Source organism: Xyrauchen texanus, chromosome 28, assembly GCF_025860055.1.
Source record: "Xyrauchen texanus isolate HMW12.3.18 chromosome 28, RBS_HiC_50CHRs, whole genome shotgun sequence".
NCBI classification, from domain to species: Eukaryota; Metazoa; Chordata; class Actinopteri; order Cypriniformes; family Catostomidae; genus Xyrauchen; species Xyrauchen texanus.
Genome location: NC_068303.1, coordinates 1,672,050 through 1,697,035, shown reverse-complemented (window position 1 = coordinate 1,697,035; position 24,986 = coordinate 1,672,050). Strand labels below are relative to the sequence as shown.

General features: G+C 31.9%; 1 protein-coding gene across 1 annotated transcript; it reads right to left on the bottom strand.

Annotated features, from left to right (window-relative positions):
• Nucleotides 1-884: 884 nt before the first annotated feature.
• Nucleotides 885-24,571, bottom strand: LOC127622404 (squalene synthase-like). Its single transcript, XM_052096507.1, has 8 exons — nt 24,369-24,571; nt 9,463-9,560; nt 9,180-9,363; nt 7,485-7,613; nt 7,194-7,385; nt 5,036-5,212; nt 4,176-4,328; nt 885-2,984 (listed from the first exon to the last, which is right to left on the bottom strand). The coding sequence occupies exons 1-8, from the start codon at nt 24,465-24,467 to the stop codon at nt 2,760-2,762; spliced, it is 1,257 nt and encodes a 418-aa protein (XP_051952467.1). The 5' UTR covers nt 24,468-24,571; the 3' UTR covers nt 885-2,759.
• Nucleotides 24,572-24,986: the final 415 nt, after the last annotated feature.

Below are 24,986 nucleotides of genomic sequence, written 5' to 3'. Positions count from 1 at the left end.
CAGTGTATTGTGTTACTATGGTGTTCTGAGTAGTTGCTATGGCATTGCTATGCAGTATAGGGTGTTGCAAGGGTGTTCTGAGTGGTTGTTATGGCATTTCCATGCCATTTAAAGTGTTCCTAGGGTGTTCTGGGTGGTTGCTAGGGCTTTGCTGTGCCATTTAATGTGTTTCTAGGGTGTTCTGAGTGGTTGCTAGGTTATTGCTATGCAGTTAAATGTGTTGCTAGGGTGTTCTGAGTGGTTGCTAGGGCAATGCTATGCAGTTAAATATGTTGCTAGGGTGTTATTAGTAGTTGCTATGGCATTGCTATGCAGTTTAGTGTGTTGCCAGGGCATTCCTGTACATCAGATGAGGTGTTCTGGGTGGTTGCTAGGGTATTGCTATGCAGTTAAATGTGTTGCTAGGGTGTTCTTAGTAGTTGCTATGGCATTGCTATGCAGTTAAATGTGTTGCTAGGGTGTTCTGAGTGGTTGCTAGGGCATTGCTATGCAGTTTAATGTGTTGCTAGGGCATATCTGTGCATCAGATGAGGTGTTCTGGGTGGTTGCTAAGGCTTTGCTATGAAGTTTCTGAAGAATTATACATGTAAAAACTATTAAAATAAGTTGATAAAAAAAATATTTTAAAATACTAATTATAATTTGCATTTTCTTATTAGAAAAAAATGCATGCATTATCATTTCAAATAATTCACAATTTTAAACACACATATGTATTTTTTTTTTGTTTTTTTACATTTACACTACAAGTAAACTTTGAGACAACAAACTGATAATCTGTGACTCGTCTTGTCAAACTGCAGATTCATTCAGTGACAGAATGTCTTAAAAGCCTCATTCAGTGAAACATCACGCCATGTTATTTTTCATATATTTATTATCTCAAAATGTATTTACAAATCAAATTCACACATCACATCGCAATGCTAATGAAACTGACCCTTGGATTATATATTCCCTCATTTGACATTTTCACATATGAAAACATACAATATGAACCTCACGATCAGCAGCAGAACTATAAACCTGTCCAGCGTGCCTGATTTCACCCCAATATCAAAAGAAATACATATATTTGCATGCAGATAAATGAAGCCTATTTTTGGAGCATTACGATGTTTTGCATTGTGACATTATTTTCAGTGCGTACTCCAGGTAGGGAAGGAGGTTTTGCCCCAAGTGAAGGAGTTCAAGTACCTCGGGGTCTTGTTCACGAGTGAGGGGACAATGGAGCGGGAGGTTGGCCGGAGAATCGGGGCAGTAGGGGCGGTATTGCACTCGCTCTATCGCACCGTTGTCACGAAAAGAGAGCTGAGCCGAAAGGCAAAGCTCTCGATCTACCGGTCAATATTTGTTCCTACCCTCACCTATGGTCATGAAGGCTGGGTCATGACCGAAAGAACTAGGTCACGAGTACAAGCGGCCGAAATGGGCTTCCTCAGAAGGGTGGCGGGCTTCTCCCTTAGAGATAGGGTGAGGAGCTCAGTCATCCGTGAGGTGCTCGGAGTAGAGCCGCTGCTCCTTTGCGTCGAAAGGAGTCAGTTGAGGTGGTTTGGGCATGTAGTAAGGATGCCCCCTGGCTGCCTCCCTAGGGAGGTGTTTCAGCCACGTCCAGCTGGGAGGAGGCCTCGGGGAAGACCCAGGATTAGGTGGAGAGATTACATCTCCACACTGGTCTGGGAACGCCACGGGGTCCCCCAGTCAGAACTGGTTAATGTGGCTCGGGATAGGGAAGTTTGGGGCCCCCTGCTGGAACAGCTGCCTAAAAAATATTGTTGAGAATTTGAGCTGAAAACGTCAGAATGGAAGAATGTAATGATCCTAAAACAGGCTTCATTTACTTGATGCAACATATAATTTCTTCTCCCTCTCTGGGGTGAAATATTTCATATTTTGGGGGTGAAATTTGAATTTGCTCGAATGTCGGCTCATAACTGATATTTCTGTCTAAACCACAGATTGGGATTGTTGTACTGAAATTACATTTAATTTGGCATTTTCTGCATTGAAGTTTAAGATGATGTGTCAGCCAAAACAAACAAAAACAAATAAAAAGGCCAGAAAATACCAGAATCATTTTCTGTGAGAAATTATACCCCACCAAAATTCAATCTCAATCGACAGCATTTGTGTCATAATCTTAATTTGCACAAAAATATATTTCGACTCGTCCCTCATTTGCTTTACAAAAGCACAAATGTGTGTTCCAGTGAGACACTTACAATGGAAGTCAATGGAGTCATTTCTGGAGGGTTTAATGGACGAAATGTGACACTTATAATTTATAAAACCACTTACATTAATTCTTCTGTATTATTTGAGCTGTAAAGTTGTTTAAGTTGTTTTTACTGTCATTTTAGGACTTAAATTATTATTATTATTTTTGTTTTAATTAATAAAATTGTATATAACTTCACAGATGTGGTTAGCAAGTGATTTTATGACAGTAAAATCATGTTAACACACATATTGTTTATGTCTTGTGTCTATACTTTTGAAACAGTATTTTAATGTTTACAGATTAAACCCCATTGACTTGCATCGTAAGTGACTCACTCATTTATTCATTATTCATTTTCAAATTCATTTATTCATATCATTTATTTTGTGCTGAAATATAACTCAGACATGTTTCTGTGAGATTTACTCAATTAGAAAAAAAACTAAAAATACTGCAGTTGCCGGGGCGGTTGGAGGGCGTCCTGTGTCCGTGTGACCCCGCAGTGCTGAACTAAATTCAGGTAAATTCAGGTACAGTCTCAGTCTCCCTGCATACCAGCGCCCCCTGGTGGCTGTCCGGCCGTGGCGTTGAGGTACTGCCAGCTGAGAGCCGCTAACATTATCGCGGCCGACACATAGACTGGAGAGAGATGATGCGCTCCGGACGACAGCGTGGCTGGAGACAGACTCTTCTCACGGATCAGACTCAAGATACACAGCGTCTTTTCCCGAGACGGATCCGTGACGGAAACGTTCTGCAGTATCTGTAGTGGGAGATTGAGATTACGCGGGATTAGGATTAGAGAGGTAAAGAGATCCTATACGCTACTGCGAGTATGGAGGACATAAACACACTTATCTAAATGCATTGCCTTCTTTAAACCTTCATCTAATTTATATTTAGTAAACTTAAAATGCATGTGACTGATTAGTCTTAAAAAACGAACAGATCATAATTTGAGGTTGTATTTTAATTCCACACTTTTAATTATTTAAAAAAAGAAATTGTTTTAATCACTTATAATGTTAGTCAAGGTTTATTGCTTTAAATTAGTTTTGAATATTCTAATTAATAACAACCCACCAAAACTAAACCTACTTTTGAACAAGGAAAAATTAGCTTCATACAAATTGAGCAAATCACTCACGGAGCCACATTGAGAGCCCCATATCTCTGCGATTGAACCATATAGGGCCTCAAAAATGACCATTCAAAAAGAAAAGTTTGTTCTGAACAAGAAGTGTTAAAGATATTAAGATATCTTTAATAGTTCTGGAGTTATAGACGCTCAAACTTGGGAAAACGACCCAAAAAATGAACATTTTCCCAATTTTGGACTCACACCATTGGCATATAATGCAACGAGGCATGGTAAGGTCAACTGATTTTAGTAATAGATCTACCAATCTCTGTATAAAAAATAAAATAATGATGCTGACACCTTTTTAGGGTTCCTTTTCTGACCTGTAGTTTTGCCCCCAAAATAGGCAAAAACTCATTTTAACCCCTCTTGACAAAACAAAATTTTTTCAGTAAATATTGATCCATGGCATTTCACATTTTAGATTTCCTCATTATTTATGTTTTTTTTTTCCTCCTGAAAAAGTTTACAATTTGGTTGATTTGACATGGCGTATATGTACTGTACCTTTAAGACTTTTATATGTAAATGAGCTTTGTTATGACTGGCTAACCTCTTCGCCTTTGAGTAAGTACATGTACAGAATTATGCAACATGACGAAAAATATTTTTTTCATGAAACCCATCTTGCGTAAATTCACACAATTTATGTAGGAATGGTTTTATAAACGTTTTAGAGTTTCATGAATGAGTGTAATGTTTCTGTGCCATTAATTAATTAGGAAATATACATTTGATGCACATAAATGCACATGCATTCGAACACGCATGCAGAAAGTACAGCAACAGACTCAAGTGATTTTTAGGACACACCTCCTGACTGTACTGTGCAATTATACTCTGAACAGCGCTCATGCTTGTGGCCTGCATCATGAGCGTGACCGCCTGACCCTTACGGATCTTCACCACGCCTTGGAACACGTGAGGGTTGTTGTAGCACGCTGAAAGAGTCGCTATCGCCATCACCTGGTGGGAGGGAGAAAACAACAACAATTCATCATGCTTTTCTGTTGCGGTTATTCCAACACAATATTAACTTTTTTCTTTCTTTTGGAATGCCCAATTCCCATTACTTAGTAGGTCCTCATGGTGGTGCGGTTGCTCGCCTCAATCCGGGTGGCGGAGGACAAGTCTCAGTCGCCTCCACTTCTGGGACCGTCAATCGGCCGCATCTTATCACGTGACTCGTTGTGCATGACTCACAGCATGTGGAGGCTCATGCTACTCTCCAAGATCCACACACAGCTCACCACACGCCCCATTGAGAGAACCACTAATCACCACCACGAGGAGGTTACCCCATGTGACTCTACCCTCCCTAGCAACCGGGCCAATTTGGTTGCTTAGGAGACCTGGCTGGAGACTCAGCACTTCCTGGTGGTCATATGTAACATTGTGCTTCATGTGGATTATCTAATGATCTATACATCTGATTACCTTGTGTGTGGACTCGTTTAAAAGATAATCACTTCCTCTAAAGCTCTGTACTCCCATGATGCACTCATTCTGCGCTAATGGATATATTCAGCCATTATATGCACCTGTTTTGCATCCACCCTTAAATCGAGCCCTGCGTGCATTCTCCAGTGTTCATAAGTGCCATTAAACTAGGAAACGGGGCTGGTGTGTGTAAACAGAAAATACAGCTCCATCTAACGAGCGATCTGTCAAACCTGCGGGATGGCACAGAAATTGAAGACGCTCTGGTTGCGGAGACGGGACAGGTACGTGATGACATCAGGGACATGATGGAGTGCGTCTGTCACCAGCAGATTGAGACAGGAGAGGGCGGAGCTCAAATTTTGTGGTTGAGCGAAATCTTCAAGACGAGATGCAAACTGACTCCAGGCCTACATCACATAAACACACAAACCTTTTAATATTATCATGGAACCTGCATCAAAGATTATATAACAATACAAGGTTACCTGTAGTATTAATGCAAATTATAAAATAACGTTGAATATAAATTGTATTATAAAGTATGTAGTTACATAAAGTTATCATACACTAGTGCAACAACTATCAATTGTTTTGATAATCGATAAATCTGCAATCATTTGTTAAATTATCCCTTTAAGGTCTGAAGGTGTTTTTAGAGATTTCCTGTTTCAGTGACATTCTTAAAATTAAAGACTTATTATTAAAGTCGCCAAAATGTTTTTATTTTTTCTTATTTTTTTTTTATTTGACATTATATATCTCTGGGTGTAAATAAGGCAGCTCCGAAAAACTGCTTTTGTTTTGTTTCCAATCATGTCAACTGTATCTGAGAAAACGTTTATGTTGATACGACAAAGCAATCAAAAGTTACAACATTACATAATAATTGATCATATTGTCTAAAAACATCTCCAAACAAATAAAACATAATAATTGTACATAAGAACTAATTACACATGCAAACACAACAATGACTAAAGGTTTGCATAGCATGCAGACATGATTTTAGTCATGAGATTTCACAGAATGAGTTTCATTCTGTGTCATTTGAGTCATCATTGAGTCTGTGTCGTGTATTTGGCGCCATCTCCTGGTGGTCATATGTAACATTGTGCTTCATGTGGATTATCTAATGATCTGTACATCTGATTATCTTGTGTGTGGACTTGTTTGAAAGATAATCACAGACTCTAAATAATGATGTGTGATATTTAATGTTCCGTTTATTTTTTGTGAAGTTATAAGCAAAAACGCAGCATATAAGCAACACCAACATAATTGTCAAAGACATATATTTAGCTGTTACTCGCTATATTTTTGTCTGTGAGTAAAACAAATAGTCTGGTTGTATTTTACTCATTTAGAGCTTTCCAACAACATATGACACATGAATATTTGAGCAGTTTGATGTTTTTACTGATTGCAATATTACGTATGCACAGTTCAAAATATTTAATAAATTATCAAAAAAAATAATCTGCAAATTTCAAAGCACGTGTTCAGTTTTGGTCATAATATCTACATGTATTATAAAGTACAGCTTCTAAACTTTCAAACGACACCTATTATGTGTTATTCAAGACTGTAGGTATTAATATTTTGACGGGGCCATTCAAGCTTAAAAGGTTAATTGATTAATTGGATAAATAAAGCCACATTTTATTTCCTGTATTTATTTCAAAATATGCATTTATGATTGTAAGTTATGCATTGTGTACGATTAAAATGTAAAAAATATCACAATATAAATTGCTTATAGTGTTTCCATACAAAAAGTGCTCAACTGGACTACTTTGTGTTTTTTTCCCCGCTTCAAGTCGTTTAAGCTATTTTTATGAAAGCACATTTTTCCAAACTATAAAGTGACTCGTCAACTATTTTCATTATCAATTATTATCGATTAGTTCATGCAGCCTTATATTTAGATAATTCATCTTCATGTGTGTGTGTGTGTGTGTGTGTGTGTGTGTGTATGTGTGTGTGTGTGTATGTATGTGTGTGTGTGTGTGTGTGTATGTGTGTGTGTGTGTATGTATGTGTGTGTGTGTGTGTGTGTGTATGTGTGTGTGTATATGTGTGTGTGTGTGTGTGTGTATGTGTGTGTGTGTGTATGTGTGTGTGTGTATGTGTGTATGTTTATGTGTGTGTGTGTGTGTGTATGTGTGTGTGTATGTGTAAGTGTGTGTGTGTGTGAATGTGTAAGTGTGTGTGTGTGTGTGTGTGTGTAATCAACAACAGTGGCATTATGTAAACAAACTGGCATTTAAAGGGTTAAAATCCTGAAAATTATTGAATATTTGATAGTTATGATCAAGAAAATGTGTTTATAGAGACATCCAACAGGCGATCAGATAAACTTTTAGAAGCGGAAGTTCTCGCTGTTAGCACCTCCTGCGGCCAGAAGGCTCGTCCCTCCCGCTGGTCCTCCAGGTAATCTCTGATGATGTTGGTCTTCTGGAGAAACAAACCCATGGAGTTCGCCAGTTCTGTGTCCTGACCCACTTCGGGATCTTCCAGCTGAGACGCTGAGAACAGACGGGACAGTCCGATCCCGACCAGACCCGCCACGTAATGACAGTACTGCGGACAATATGTTTAAACAGTGTCACTATCTGCAATAACAGCACTTCTGCAGATCTCGGATGATGAATAATACATGAGCACCAAACATGAGTTTACCTTGTCCCACTCGTTCATGGATCCGACCTTCTTCTCCAGGAATTCTGCCATCCCAACACCCATCCGGTGACAAATATCTGAAATGACGTCCCGATACTGCCGGCCTAAATTCCTGAACTCCACTGAAATCTAAAGAGAATAACTTGTTATGTGAGATTGTGTATTATTAAATGATTCATCTTCAAGACGAGATCTAAACTGACTCCTGCAACACATAAACAAACAAATATTTGTATATTATCTTGTAAACTGTGTCCAAAAAAGTTGACAAGCGCACGATTATATAACAACACAAGATTATACTGTATTTTATTACAAAACAGAAAATCATATTGAATTGCTTAAAGTTATCATACAGTAATGCTGCAATTAACAATTATTTCTTAGATTAACCCTTGTGTGACCTTCGGGAAATTTTTGGACATTTTCCCCCGTGTTACAGTAGTATCAATGAGATACATTTAGCCAAAGGTGTGTATTTTGGGTGAATGTTGATATTTCAACCTCAGTTTCTATAATACATCTATAATACACAAAATACTCACACTCAGGACAAAAATGTCCCCCATTGAAAACCATTAAAACGGCAATATTTGATCCCAGTGCCATTAAAGCATAAAATCCTGAATTCTATGATATTAGGTTTTCATTTTTAATATGTTCCACCAGATGGCGCCATTTGTCTCATGTTTAGCCTATGGAGCAAATACAAGCTTTTCCTTTATTTTATTTATATTATAGAGCACTGTAGGACAACTGAATACATGATGCAAATAAAATTGTGTGTGTGTGTGTGTGTGTGTGTGTGTGTGTTTACTGAGAAATGTGTGTGTGTATGTGTGTGTGTGTGTGTATACTGAGAAACGTGTGTGTGTGTACTGAGAAATGTGTGTGTGTGTGTGTGTATGTGTGTACTGTGAAATGTGTGTGTGTGTGTGTGTGAATGTGTGTACTGAGAAACGTGTGTGTGTGTACTGAGAAATGTGTGTGTGTGTGTGTATGTGTGTACTGTGAAATGTGTGTGTGTGTGTGTGTGAATGTGTGTACTGAGAAACGTGTGTGTGTGTACTGAGAAATGTGTGAGTGTGTGTATGTGTGTACTGTGAAATGTGTGTGTGTGTGTGTGAATGTGTGTACTGAGAAACGTGTGTGTGTGTGTGTGTGTACTGAGAAATGTGTGTGTATGTGTGTACTGTGAAATGTGTGTGTGTGTGTGTGTGTGTTTGTGTGTACTGAGAAATGTGTGTGTGTGTGTGTGTGTGTGTACTGAGAAATGAGTGTGTGTGTGTGTGTGTGTGTACTGAGAAATGTGTGTGTGTGTGTGTATGTGTGTACGTGTGCGTGTGTGTGTGTGTATGTGTATGTGTATGTGTGTGTGTGTGTGTGTGTATAAACAACAAACTGGAATTTAAAGGGTTAAAATCCTGAAAATCAATGAATATTTGGTAGTTATGATCAGGACCGATGTTGGTTAAAAGAATTAACTCATTGAAAGTGGAAAATAATATGAATATATAATATTAGCTAGATAGTAAAAGATCATGTATGACTATCACAACCTGGAGTCAGCTCAGTTTTGAACTCCAGGAGCGCTGACTGGAGTGACTCCAGCCAGGTCTCCTAAGCAACCATATTGGCCCGGTTGCTAGGGAGGGTAGAGTCACATGGGGTAACCTAGTAACTGACTGTACTAACCGTGGGAAAATCCTCCAGGACCTGTCTGTCTTTCTCTCTGCTCATGGTGAAGCACCACTCCGGCTGATAGAGGAACATGTGAAAGTCATGCAGTAACGGGACCTTCTTCTCCAGCGGGATCGTCATGTCGTCTTCAACCGTGTCCAGAGCTCTCAGAACCAGGTAGAATATACACACCGCATGCCTGACAGCGACACATCAGAGCAAAGCAACAGATTACATGTAGTCTGGATTATGTCTCAGGACACGCCTCTCCTGAAGAGCATGGCTGGAAAAGATTTACCGTAGTTCCCCGTCCAGGGCCTTAATCACCGCCGCGAAGCTCCGGCTCGTCTGGTTCAGATACACATAGCAGGTCCGCAGAGTTTCGCTCATGGAGTCCTGACAGGAGAAGTACAGAAATGCAGCGTGTAGGTGAGTTTTGAGCGGGCGTGGAGGTAATTAATTAACAACAAAGATGGTTTATCAGTATCCCATATGCATGTACACATACATCATATACATGCTATTTCTACCTCGGTTCGAATCCCGGACGAGCCCCCAATTTGTGCAGCGCCCTCTACCCTTAACCTTCAATGGGCGGAGCACCGGGTTCTCCCTTTACCCCATTTGTATTCACCCTCCTGCACTGACAGTCCTATGAAACTATTCTATTAAACAAATGAACAATAATCTCAACTAAATCCAGTTGTTATTTCCTTAAATTTACCTTTTGAGTTGTTTGAGATTATTCTTCATTTGTCTAATAGAAAATAGAAAATGAGTCACAGTTGGAACCCGGTGCTCTGCCCATTGAAGGTTTAGTGCGCCTCTTGAGGGTGTGAGGTTTACACACTTTACATCACTTGTAACACATGAACAGTATGATATGACTATTGTTAGTTGGGTGTACTACTGAAATTATGTAAATTATGCGTCTATTTAGACTCAATAAGTGCCTGAGAAAATACTTAAGTTTAGATTATCTGTATCTTATGTGCATCTTATGTGTCTCTTATGTGTATCTAATGAGTATCTTATGTGTATCTTATGTGTATCTTCTGTGTATCTTCTGTGTATCTTATGAGTATCTTATGTGTATCTTATGAGTATCTTATGTGTATCTTATGTGTATCTAATGTGTATCTTATGAGTATCTTATGCGTATCTTATGCGTATCTTATGCGTATCTTATGAGTATCTTATGTGTATCTTATGTGTATCTTATGTGTATCTTATGAGTATCTTATGTGTATCTTATGAGTATCTTCTGTGTATCTTATGTGTATCTTATGTGTATCTTATGTGTATCTTATGAGTATCTTATGCGTATCTTATGCGTATCTTATGAGTATCTTATGTGTATCTTATGAGTATCTTATGTGTATCTTATGTGTATCTTATGTGTATCTTATGAGTATCTTATGCGTATCTTATGTGTATCTTATGAGTATCTTATGTGTATCTTATGTGTATCTTATAAGTATCTTATGTGTATCTTATGTGTATCTTATGAGTATCTTATGTGTATCTTATGAGTATCTTATGCGTATCTTATGAGTATCTTATGTGTATCTTATGCATATCTTATGAGTATCTTATGTGTATCTTATGTGTATCTTATGAGTATCTTCTGTGTATCTTATGTGTATCTTATGCGTATCTTATGAGTATCTTATGCGTATCTTATGCGTATCTTATGAGTATCTTATGAGTATCTTATGTGTATCTTATGTGTATCTTATGAGTATCTTATGAGTATCTTATGTGTATCTTATGCGTATCTTATGAGTATCTTATGCGTATCTTATGCGTATCTTATGATTATCTTATGTGTATCTTATGTGTATCTTATGAGTATCTTATGAGTATCTTCTGTGTATCTTATGCGTATCTTATGCGTATCTTATGAGTATCTTATGCGTATCTTATGCGTATCTTATGCGTATCTTATGAGTATCTTATGTGTATATTATGTGTATCTTATGTGTATCTTATGTGTATATTATGTGTATCTTATGCGTATCTTATGAGTATCTTATGAGTATCTTATGCGTATCTTATGAGTATCTTCTGCGTATATTATGCGCATCTTATGCGTATATTATGTGCATCTTATGCGTATCTTATGAGTATTTTCTGTGTATCTTATGAGTATCTAATGTGTATCTTATGTGTATATTATGTGTATCTTATGTGTATCTTATGCGTATCTTATGTGTATCTTATGAGTATATTATGTGTATCTTATGTGTATCTTATGCGTATCTTATGTGTATCTTATGCGTATCTTATGTGTATATTATGTGTATATTATGTGTATCTTATGTGTATCTTATGTGTATATTATGTGTATCTTATGTGTATATTATGTGTATCTTATGCGTATCTTATGTGTATCTTATGTGTATATTATGCGTATCTTATGTGTATCTTATGTGTATCTTATGAGTATCTAATGTGTATCTTATGTGTATATTATGTGTATCTTATGTGTATCTTATGTGTATATTATGTGTATCTTATGCGTATCTTATGTGTATCTTATGAGTATATTATGCGTATCTTATGTGTATCTTATGTGTATCTTATGAGTATCTAATGTGTATCTTATGTGTATATTATGTGTATCTTATGTGTATCTTATGTGTATCTTATGTGTATCTTATGAGTATCTTATGCGTATCTTATGTGTATCTTATGAGTATATTATGCGCATCTTCTGCGTATCTTATCAGTATCTTCTGCGTATCTTATGAGTATCTAATGTGTATCTTATGTGTATATTATGTGTATCTTATGTGTATATTATGTGTATCTTATGCGTATCTTATGCGCATCTTATGCGTATCTAATGTGTATCTTCTGTGTATCTTCTGTGTATATTATGCGCATCTTATGCGTATCTAATGTGTATCTTATGTGTATCTTATGTGCATCTTATGCGTATCTTATGTGCATCTAATGTGTATCTTATGTGCATCTTATGTGTATCTTATGCGTATCTTATGTGCATCTAATGTGTATCTTCTGTGTATCTTATGTGCATCTAATGTGTATCTTCTGTGTATCTTATGTGTATCTTCTGTGTAGTTTATGTGTATTTTATGTGTAGCTTATGTGTAGTTTATGTGTATCTTATGTGTAGTTTATGTGTAACTTATCTGTAGTTTATGTGCATCTTATGTGTATCTAATGTGTATCTTATGTGTATCTTATGAGTATCTTCTGTGTATCTTATGTGTATCTTATGCGTATCTTATGCGTATCTAATGTGTATCTTCTGTGTATCTTATGTGTATCTAATGTGTATCTTATGCGCATCTAATGTGTATCTTATGCGCATTTTATGCGTATCTTATGTGTATCTTCTGTGTATCTTATGTGTAGCTTATGTACATCTAATGTGTATGTTATGTGCATCTTATGTGTATCTAATGTGTATCTTCTGTGTATCTTATGTGCATCTAATGTGTATCTTCTGTGTATCTTATGTGTATCTTCTGTGTAGTTTATGTGTATTTTATGTGTAGCTTATGTGTAGTTTATGTGTATCTTATGTGTATCTTCTGTGTATCTTATGTGCATCTAATGTGTATCTTCTGTGTATCTTATGTGTATCTTCTGTGTAGTTTATGTGTATTTTATGTGTAGCTTATGTGTAGTTTATGTGTATCTTATGTGTTTTATGTGTAACTTTTGTGCATCTTATGTGTATCTTATGCGTATGTTATGTGCATCTAATGTGTATCTTCTGTGTATCTTATGTGTATCTTCTGTGTAGTTTATGTGTATTTTATGTGTAGCTTATGTGTAGTTTATGTGTAGCTTATGTGTAGTTTATGTGCATCTTATGTGTGTTTTATGTGTAACTTTTGTGCATCTTATGATCAGCTTATGTGCAGTTTATGTGTAACTTATGTGTATTTTATGTGTAGCTTATGTGTATCTTATGTGTAGTTTATGTGTATCATATGTGTATCTTATCTAGCTTATGTGTAACTTATGTATAGCTTTTGTGTAGGTTATGTGTAACTTGTGCGTAGGTTATGTGTATCTTATGTGTAACTTATGAGTATCTTATGTGTAGCTTATGTGTAATTTATGTGTAGCTTTTGTGTTATTTATGTGTAACTTATTTGTATTTTATGTGTATCTTATGTGTAGAGTATGTGTATTTTATGTGTATCTTATGTGTAGAGTATGTGTATTTTATGTGTAGACTATGTGTAATTTATGTGTATTTTATGTGTAGAGTATGTGTATTTTATGTGTAGCTTATGTGTATTTTATGTGTAGACCATGTGTATTTTATGTGTAATTTATGTGTTATTTATGTGTAGCTTATGTGTATTTTATGTGTATTTTATGTGTATTTTATGTGTAGAGTATGTGTATTTTATGTGTAATTTATGTGTTATTTATGTGTAGCTTATGTGTATTTTATGTGTATTTTATGTGTATTTTATGTGTAGAGTATGTGTATTTTATGTGTATTTATGTGTAGCTTATGTGTATTTTATGTGTATTTTATGTGTATTTTATGTGTAGAGTATGTGTATTTTATGTGTAATTTATGTGTTATTTATGTGTAGCTTATGTGTATTTTATGTGTATTTTATGTGTAGAGTATGTGTATTTTATGTGTAGCTTATGTGTATTTTATGTGTATTTTATGTGTAGAGTATGTGTATTTTATGTGTATTTTATGTGTAGACTATGTGTATTTTATGTGTATTTTATGTGTATTTTATGTGTAGAGTATGTGTATTTTATGTGTAGCTTATGTGTATTTTATGTGTAGAGTATGTGTATTTTATGTGTAGAGTATGTGTATTTTATGTGTAGCTTATGTGTATTTTATGTGTATTTTATGTGTAGCTTATGTGTATTTTATGTGTAGCATTATGTGTATTTTATGTGTATTTTATGTGTAGAGTATGTGTATTTTATGTGTAGACTATGTGTATTTTATGTGTATTTTATGTGTATTTTATGTGTAGAGTATGTGTATTTTATGTGTAGCTTATGTGTATTTTATGTGTAGAGTATGTGTATTTTATGTGTAGTTTTATGTGTAGCTTATGTGTATTTTATGTGTAGCTTATGTGTATTTTATGTGTAGAGTATGTGTATTTTATGTGTAGCTTATGTGTATTTTATGTGTATTTTATGTGTAGAGTATGTGTATTTTATGTGTAGCTTATGTGTATTTTATGTGTAGAGTATGTGTATTTTATGTGTAGAGTATGTGTATTTTATGTGTAGACTATGTGTATTTTATGTGTATTTTATGTGTATATTTATGTGTATGTTTATGTGTATTTTATGTGTATTTTATGTGTAGAGTATGTGTATTTTATGTGTAGATTATGTGTATTTTATGTGTAGAGTATGTGTATTTTATGTGTAGCTTATGTGTATTTTATGTGTAGCTTATGTGTATTTTATGTGTATTTTATGTGTAGAGTATGTGTATTTTATGTGTAGACTTATGTGTATTTTATGTGTATTTTATGTGTAGAGTATGTGTATTTTATGTGTAGCTTATGTGTATTTTATGTGTATTTTATGTGTAGCTTATGTGTATTTTATGTGTAGCTATGTGTATTTTATGTGTATTTTATGTGTAGAGTATGTGTATTTTATGTGTAGCTTATGTGTATTTTATGTGTAGAGTATGTGTATTTTATGTGTAGCTTATGTGTATTTTATGTGTATTTTATGTGTAGAGTATGTGTATTTTATGTGTAGAGTATGTGTATTTTATGTGTAGAGTATGTGTATTTTATGTGTAGACTATGTGTATTTTATGTGTATTTTATGTGTAGAGTATGTGTATTTTATGTGTAGACTATGTGTATTTTATGTGTATTTTATGTGTAATTTATGTGTATTTTATGTGTAGAGTATGTGTATTTTATGTGTATTTTATGTGTAGACTATGTGTATTTTATGTGTATTTTATGTGTATTTTATGTGTAGCTTATGTGTATTTTATGTGTATTTTATGTGTAGAGTATGTGTATTTTATGTGTAGCTTATGTGTATTTTATGTGTATTTTATGTGTAGAGTATGTGTATTTTATGTGTAGAGTATGTGTATTTTATGTGTAGCTTATGTGTATTTTATGTGTATTTTATGTGTAGAGTATGTGTATTTTATGTGTAGATTATGTGTATTTTATGTGTATTTTATGTGTATTTTATGTGTATTTTATGTGTATTTTATGTGTAGAGTATGTGTATTTTATGTGTAGTTTATGTGTATTTTATGTGTATTTTATGTGTAGAGTATGTGTATTTTATGTGTAGATTATGTGTATTTTATGTGTATTTTATGTGTAGAGTATGTGTATTTTATGTGTAGCTTATGTGTATTTTATGTGTATTTTATGTGTAGAGTATGTGTATTTTATGTGTAGAGTATGTGTATTTTATGTGTATTTTATGTGTATTTTATGTGTAGAGTATGTGTATTTTATGTGTAGCTTATGTGTATTTTATGTGTATTTTATGTGTAGATTATGTGTATTTTATGTGTATTTTATGTGTATTTTATGTGTATTTTATGTGTATTTTATGTGTAGTTTATGTGTATTTTATGTGTATTTTATGTGTATTTTATGTGTATTTTATGTGTAGAGTATGTGTATTTTATGTGTAGAGTATGTGTATTTTATGTGTAGCTTATGTGTATTTTATGTGTAGAGTATGTGTATTTTATGTGTAGATTATGTGTATTTTATGTGTAGAGTATGTGTATTTTATGTGTAGAGTATGTGTATTTTATGTGTAGCTTATGTGTATTTTATGTGTATTTTATGTGTAGAGTATGTGTATTTTATGTGTAGAGTATGTGTATTTTATGTGTAGCTTATGTGTATTTTATGTGTATTTTATGTGTAGAGTATGTGTATTTTATGTGTAGCTTATGTGTATTTTATGTGTATTTTATGTGTAGAGTATGTGTATTTTATGTGTAGAGTATGTGTATTTTATGTGTATTTTATGTGTAGAGTATGTGTATTTTATGTGTAGCTTATGTGTATTTTATGTGTAGAGTATGTGTATTTTATGTGTAGAGTATGTGTATTTTATGTGTAGACTATGTGTATTTTATGTGTATTTTATGTGTATTTTATGTGTAGAGTATGTGTATTTTATGTGTATTTTATGTGTATTTTATGTGTAGAGTATGTGTATTTTATGTGTAGACTATGTGTATTTTATGTGTATTTTATGTGTATTTTATGTGTAGAGTATGTGTATTTTATGTGTAGACTATGTGTATTTTATGTGTATTTTATGTGTATTTTATGTGTAGAGTATGTGTATTTTATGTGTAATTTATGTGTTATTTATGTGTAGCTTATGTGTATTTTATGTGTATTTTATGTGTAGAGTATGTGTATTTTATGTGTAGTTTATGTGTATTTTATGTGTATTTTATGTGTATTTTATGTGTAGAGTATGTGTATTTTATGTGTAGAGTATGTGTATTTTATGTGTAGCTTATGTGTATTTTATGTGTATTTTATGTGTAGAGTATGTGTATTTTATGTGTAGACTATGTGTATTTTATGTGTATGTTTATGTGTATTTTATGTGTATAGTATGTGTATTTTATGTGTAGAGTATGTGTATTTTATGTGTATTTTATGTGTATTTTATGTGTAGTTTATGTGTATTTTATGTGTAGAGTATGTGTATTTTATGTGTAGTTTATGTGTATTTTATGTGTATGTGTATTATGTGTATTTTATGTGTATTTTATGTGTAGAGTATGTGTATTTTATGTGTAGAGTATGTGTATTTTATGTGTATTTTATGTGTAGTTTATGTGTATTTTATGTGTAGAGTATGTGTATTTTATGTGTAGTTTATGTGTATTTTATGTGTAGAGTATGTGTATTTTTATGTGTATTTTATGTGTAGTTTATGTGTATTTTATGTGTATTTTATGTGTATTTTATGTGTATTTTATGTGTAGTTTATGTGTATTTTATGTGTATTTTATGTGTAGAGTATGTGTATTTTATGTGTAGTTTATGTGTATTTTATGTGTAGAGTATGTGTATTTTATGTGTAGTTTATGTGTATTTTATGTGTAGAGTATGTGTATTTTATGTGTAGATTATGTGTATTTTATGTGTATTTTATGTGTATTTTATGTGTATTTTATGTGTAGATTATGTGTATTTTATGTGTATTTTATGTGTAGAGTATGTGTATTTTATGTGTATTTTATGTGTATTTTATGTGTAGAGTATGTGTATTTTATGTGTAGCTTATGTGTATTTTATGTGTATTTTATGTGTAGAGTATGTGTATTTTATGTGTATTTTATGTGTAGTTTATGTGTATTTTATGTGTAGCTTATGTGTATTTTATGTGTATTTTATGTGTAGAGTATGTGTATTTTATGTGTAGAGTATGTGTATTTTATGTGTAGTTTATGTGTATTTTATGTGTAGAGTATGTGTATTTTATGTGTAGACTATGTGTATTTTATGTGTATTTTATGTGTATTTTATGTGTATTTTATGTGTAGAGTATGTGTATTTTATGTGTAGTTTATGTGTATTTTATGTGTAGAGTATGTGTATTTTATGTGTAGAGTATGTGTATTTTATGTGTAGCTTATGTGTATTTTATGTGTATTTTATGTGTAGATTATGTGTATTTTATGTGTAGAGTATGTGTATTTTATGTGTAGCTTATGTGTATTTTATGTGTAGTTTATGTGTATTTTATGTGTAGAGTATGTGTATTTTATGTGTAGTTGTATGTGTATTTTATGTGTAGAGTATGTGTATTTTATGTGTAGCTTATGTGTATTTTATGTGTATGTTTATGTGTATTTTATGTGTAGTTTATGTGTATTTTATGTGTAGAGTATGTGTATTTTATGTGTAGAGTATGTGTATTTTATGTGTAGAGTATGTGTATTTTATGTGTAGAGTATGTGTATTTTATGTGTAGAGTATGTGTATTTTATGTGTAGCTTATGTGTATTTTATGTGTATTTTATGTGTAGAGTATGTGTATTTTATGTGTAGAGTATGTGTATTTTATGTGTAGAGTATGTGTATTTTATGTGTAGATTATGTGTATTTTATGTGTAGTAGTTATGTGTATTTTATGTGTAGAGTATGTGTATTTTATGTGTAGATTATGTGTATTTTATGTGTATTTTATGTGTATTTTATGTGTAGAGTATGTGTATTTTATGTGTAATTTATGTGTATTTTATGTGTAGCTTATGTGTATTTTATGTGTAGAGTATGTGTATTTTATGTGTAGACTATGTGTATTTTATGTGTATTTTATGTGTATTTTATGTGTATTTTATGTGTATTTTATGTGTAGAGTATGTGTATTTTATGTGTAGCTTATGTGTATTTTATGTGTATTTTATGTGTAGAGTATGTGTATTTTATGTGTAGAGTATGTGTATTTTATGTGTAGCTTATGTGTATTTTATGTGTAGAGTATGTGTATTTTATGTGTAGAGTATGTGTATTTTATGTGTATTTTATGTGTATTTTATGTGTAGAGTATGTGTATTTTATGTGTAGACTATGTGTATTTTATGTGTATTTTATGTGTATTTTATGTGTAGCTTATGTGTATTTTATGTGTATTTTATGTGTATTTTATGTGTAGAGTATGTGTATTTTATGTGTAGACTATGTGTATTTTATGTGTATTTTATGTGTATTTTATGTGTAGAGTATGTGTATTTTATGTGTAGCTTATGTGTATTTTATGTGTAGAGTATGTGTATTTTATGTGTAGAGTATGTGTATTTTATGTGTAGCTTATGTGTATTTTATGTGTAGCTTATGTGTATTTTATGTGTATTTTATGTGTAGAGTATGTGTATTTTATGTGTAGCTTATGTGTATTTTATGTGTAGAGTATGTGTATTTTATGTGTAGAGTATGTGTATTTTATGTGTAGATTATGTGTATTTTATGTGTAGCTTATGTGTATTTTATGTGTATTTTATGTGTAGTATGTGTATTTTATGTGTAGAGTATGTGTATTTTATGTGTAGCTTATGTGTATTTTATGTGTATTTTATGTGTAGAGTATGTGTATTTTATGTGTAGACTATGTGTATTTTATGTGTATTTTATGTGTATTTTATGTGTAGAGTATGTGTATTTTATGTGTAGCTTATGTGTATTTTATGTGTAGAGTATGTGTATTTTATGTGTAGATTATGTGTATTTTATGTGTAGCTTATGTGTATTTTATGTGTAGAGTATGTGTATTTTATGTGTAGAGTATGTGTATTTTATGTGTAGAGTATGTGTATTTTATGTGTAGTTTATGTGTATTTTATGTGTAGAGTATGTGTATTTTATGTGTATTTTATGTGTAGAGTATGTGTATTTTATGTGTAGCTTATGTGTATTTTATGTGTAGATTATGTGTATTTTATGTGTATTTTATGTGTAGAGTATGTGTATTTTATGTGTATTTTATGTGTATTTTATGTGTAGAGTATGTGTATTTTATGTGTAGCTTATGTGTATTTTATGTGTATTTTATGTGTAGAGTATGTGTATTTTATGTGTAGAGTATGTGTATTTTATGTGTAGATTATGTGTATTTTATGTGTAGAGTATGTGTATTTTATGTGTAGAGTATGTGTATTTTATGTGTAGAGTATGTGTATTTTATGTGTAGATTATGTGTATTTTATGTGTATGTATTATGTGTATTTTATGTGTAGAGTATGTGTATTTTATGTGTAGACTATGTGTATTTTATGTGTATTTTATGTGTAGACTATGTGTATTTTATGTGTATTTTATGTGTAGCTTATGTGTATTTTATGTGTAGACTATGTGTATTTTATGTGTAGAGTATGTGTATTTTATGTGTAGAGTATGTGTATTTTATGTGTAATTTATGTGTTATTTATGTGTAGCTTATGTGTATTTTATGTGTAGAGTATGTGTATTTTATGTGTAGAGTATGTGTATTTTATGTGTAGCTTATGTGTATTTTATGTGTATTTTATGTGTAGAGTATGTGTATTTTATGTGTAGTATTTATGTGTATTTTATGTGTATTTTATGTGTATTTTATGTGTAGAGTATGTGTATTTTATGTGTAGACTATGTGTATTTTATGTGTATTTTATGTGTATTTTATGTGTAGAGTATGTGTATTTTATGTGTAGCTTATGTGTATTTTATGTGTAGTTTATGTGTATTTTATGTGTATTTTATGTGTAGTTTATGTGTATTTTATGTGTAGTTTTATGTGTATTTTATGTGTATTTTATGTGTAGAGTATGTGTATTTTATGTGTAGACTATGTGTATTTTATGTGTATTTTATGTGTATGTATGTGTATTTTATGTGTAGAGTATGTGTATTTTATGTGTAGCTTATGTGTATTTTATGTGTAGAGTATGTGTATTTTATGTGTAGAGTATGTGTATTTTATGTGTATTTTATGTGTAGAGTATGTGTATTTTATGTGTAGAGTATGTGTATTTTATGTGTAGCTTATGTGTATTTTATGTGTATTTTATGTGTAGATTATGTGTATTTTATGTGTAGAGTATGTGTATTTTATGTGTATTTTATGTGTAGTTTATGTGTATTTTATGTGTAGTTTATGTGTATTTTATGTGTATTTTATGTGTAGAGTATGTGTATTTTATGTGTATTTTATGTGTAGAGTATGTGTATTTTATGTGTAGAGTATGTGTATTTTATGTGTAGAGTATGTGTATTTTATGTGTATTTTATGTGTAGCTTATGTGTATTTTATGTGTAGAGTATGTGTATTTTATGTGTAGAGTATGTGTATTTTATGTGTATTTTATGTGTAGAGTATGTGTATTTTATGTGTAGTTAGTATGTGTATTTTATGTGTAGTATGTATGTGTATTTTATGTGTAGAGTATGTGTATTTTATGTGTATTTTATGTGTATTTTATGTGTATTTTATGTGTAGAGTATGTGTATTTTATGTGTAGCTTATGTGTATTTTATGTGTAGTATGTGTATTTTATGTGTATTTTATGTGTAGTTTATGTGTATTTTATGTGTAGAGTATGTGTATTTTATGTGTAGAGTATGTGTATTTTATGTGTATTTTATGTGTAGTTTATGTGTATTTTATGTGTAGTTTATGTGTATTTTATGTGTAGAGTATGTGTATTTTATGTGTATGTTTATGTGTATTTTATGTGTATGTTTATGTGTATTTTATGTGTAGAGTATGTGTATTTTATGTGTAGAGTATGTGTATTTTATGTGTAGCTTATGTGTATTTTATGTGTATTTTATGTGTAATTATGTGTATTTTATGTGTAGAGTATGTGTATTTTATGTGTAGAGTATGTGTATTTTATGTGTAGAGTATGTGTATTTTATGTGTAGCTTATGTGTATTTTATGTGTAGAGTATGTGTATTTTATGTGTATTTTATGTGTAGAGTATGTGTATTTTATGTGTAGAGTATGTGTATTTTATGTGTAGAGTATGTGTATTTTATGTGTATTTTATGTGTAGAGTATGTGTATTTTATGTGTAGAGTATGTGTATTTTATGTGTATTTTATGTGTAGAGTATGTGTATTTTATGTGTAGTATGTGTATTTTATGTGTATTTTATGTGTAGGTATGTGTATTTTATGTGTAGAGTATGTGTATTTTATGTGTAGTTTATGTGTATTTTATGTGTATTTTATGTGTATTTTATGTGTAGCTTATGTGTATTTTATGTGTATTTTATGTGTATTTTATGTGTAGAGTATGTGTATTTTATGTGTAGCTTATGTGTAGAGTATGTGTATTTTATGTGTATTTTATGTGTATTTTATGTGTATTTTATGTGTAGATTATGTGTATTTTATGTGTAGAGTATGTGTATTTTATGTGTATTTTATGTGTAGAGTATGTGTATTTTATGTGTATTTTATGTGTAGCTTATGTGTATTTTATGTGTATTTTATGTGTATTTTATGTGTAGAGTATGTGTATTTTATGTGTAGCTTATGTGTAGAGTATGTGTATTTTATGTGTATTTTATGTGTAGCTTATGTGTATTTTATGTGTATTTTATGTGTATTTTATGTGTAGAGTATGTGTATTTTATGTGTAGAGTATGTGTATTTTATGTGTAGAGTATGTGTATTTTATGTGTAGCTTATGTGTATTTTATGTGTATTTTATGTGTATTTTATGTGTAGAGTATGTGTATTTTATGTGTAGCTTATGTGTAGAGTATGTGTATTTTATGTGTAGAGTATGTGTATTTTATGTGTATTTTATGTGTATTTTATGTGTAGAGTATGTGTATTTTATGTGTATTTTATGTGTAGAGTATGTGTATTTTATGTGTAGAGTATGTGTATTTTATGTGTATTTTATGTGTAGACTTATGTGTATTTTATGTGTAGAGTTATGTGTATTTTATGTGTAGCTTATGTGTATTTTATGTGTATTTTATGTGTATTTTATGTGTATTTTATGTGTAGCTTATGTGTATTTTATGTGTATTTTATGTGTAGGTTATGTGTATTTTATGTGTAGCTTATGTGTATTTTATGTGTATTTTATGTGTAGCTTATGTGTATTTTATGTGTATTTTATGTGTAGGTTATGTGTATTTTATGTGTAGCTTATGTGTAGAGTATGTGTATTTTATGTGTATTTTATGTGTAGCTTATGTGTATTTTATGTGTATTTTATGTGTATTTTATGTGTAGCTTATGTGTATTTTATGTGTATTTTATGTGTATTTTATGTGTATTTTATGTGTATTTTATGTGTAGCTTATGTGTATTTTATGTGTATTTTATGTGTATTTTATGTGTAGGTTATGTGTATTTTATGTGTAGCTTATGTGTAGAGTATGTGTATTTTATGTGTATTTTATGTGTAGCTTATGTGTATTTTATGTGTATTTTATGTGTAGCTTATGTGTAGGTTATGTGTATTTTATGTGTATTTTATGTGTATTTTATGTGTATTTTATGTGTAGCTTATGTGTATTTTATGTGTATTTTATGTGTATTTTATGTGTAGGTTATGTGTATTTTATGTGTAGCTTATGTGTAGAGTATGTGTATTTTATGTGTATTTTATGTGTAGCTTATGTGTATTTTATGTGTATTTTATGTGTATTTTATGTGTATTTTATGTGTAGCTTATGTGTATTTTATGTGTATTTTATGTGTATTTTATGTGTAATTTATGTGTATTTTATGTGTATTTTATGTGTATTTTATGTGTAATTTATGTGTTATGAGTAGCTCATTATGTTTTTGACAGACAGTTGCGTCTCAGGATATTTCATTGTGAAAGTAATTAATCCTGTTCTACATTTGTCCTGATTTTTGCTTTTTCTCTTTGATAAATGAAAAGTAAAACTTATTCTATTATTTTCTAATTGTCTTGAAAGAAAATTGAACATTTTACACTATCTAGTCAATTTGAAGATATGATAGAAGTGTCGGGTCCCTAAAGACCTGAATATGTCGTGCATTTAAGGGCTATCATCATTTTAGGGTTTACGGTTTTACATCGCCTTGGCAACGAAGTTGCAAAATTGTATATAACATCAAACAGATTTTTCACAGTAAAATCATGTTAACACACATATTGTTTATGTCTTGTGTCTATACTTTTGAAACAGTATTTTAATGTTTACAGATTAAACCCCATTGACTTGCATTGGAAGTGTCTCACTGGAACACACCAAATGGGCTTTTAGTTTAAGAAAAGGAGGAACGAGTCGAAATTAATTCTTGTGCTAATTAACATTATGACAATGTCGATTTTACGATGCAGTACGTGTTTTCTGTAGATTGTGAAGGATACCTAAAATGTCAATAAAACTTATATATGGTATAGTTTAAAATGACAGTTACAATGGGAAATAAAGTATAAATATATAGTGACATCTTGTGGACTGTCTGTCTAATAAGTGTTAGTGTATATGGGGATCATCATGTCCCCCTGTGTGACCCCTGCAGCATTAAACCTTATTATATAAGATAAAGCTGTCAAGTCCAGGATTGAATTAAATGTATTTGATACTACACTGTTTATTTATACCATACTTAAGATAGATAACACGCATTGTGCATGGGCATGCATGCATGTAAGGTAACATTAACTATAATTATGTTTGAGATAAAATAGAGGTAAACACTTAAAATGCATTTACTTACATAATCCAGTTTTGGCATTACAGAACGGCAGCCTCCTATTTTGTATTTACAGAGATTGTAGATCTCTTCCGGGTGTCCTAAAGACTTCAGGATGTCCATTTGTGCTTACAGGTACAATCAGGATGAAAAGTGAAGTCTTAAAAGGTGAAATATAAGTGCTGGTGTTTCCATTCAAACTCTACAGAGATGCGATCTTAACCTGATCTTAACCTGCACCGTAAATCTCTCACTCGCGCGATCGACTGACGCCTCTGATTGGCTCACGCGTCATGGGCTCAGAGCGCAGCGACCAATGAACGGCGAGAGCGACTGGTGTGATGCCCCGCCCCAGCTAATAGTAGGCGGGACTCACAGCGGTGAGAGGCGCTCATTGGTCAGAGCAATGATGACGTTGATTATAAACGCTGGGATGGTCTGAATAGAGTCAACAGAGCCGCAGATCTTCAACACGGAGCACCTCAAGTTTAATTTTGTGTTGTTGTTATTTAATTTGTGTGTCTACACTTTGCTCATGACACAGTATTGTTGTATTTATTGTAGGCTAATTCTTACAACGTTATTTACAATATTAATTGCTATATATTGCCGCATTTGCTGAAAAAATATTTTTATTTTAAA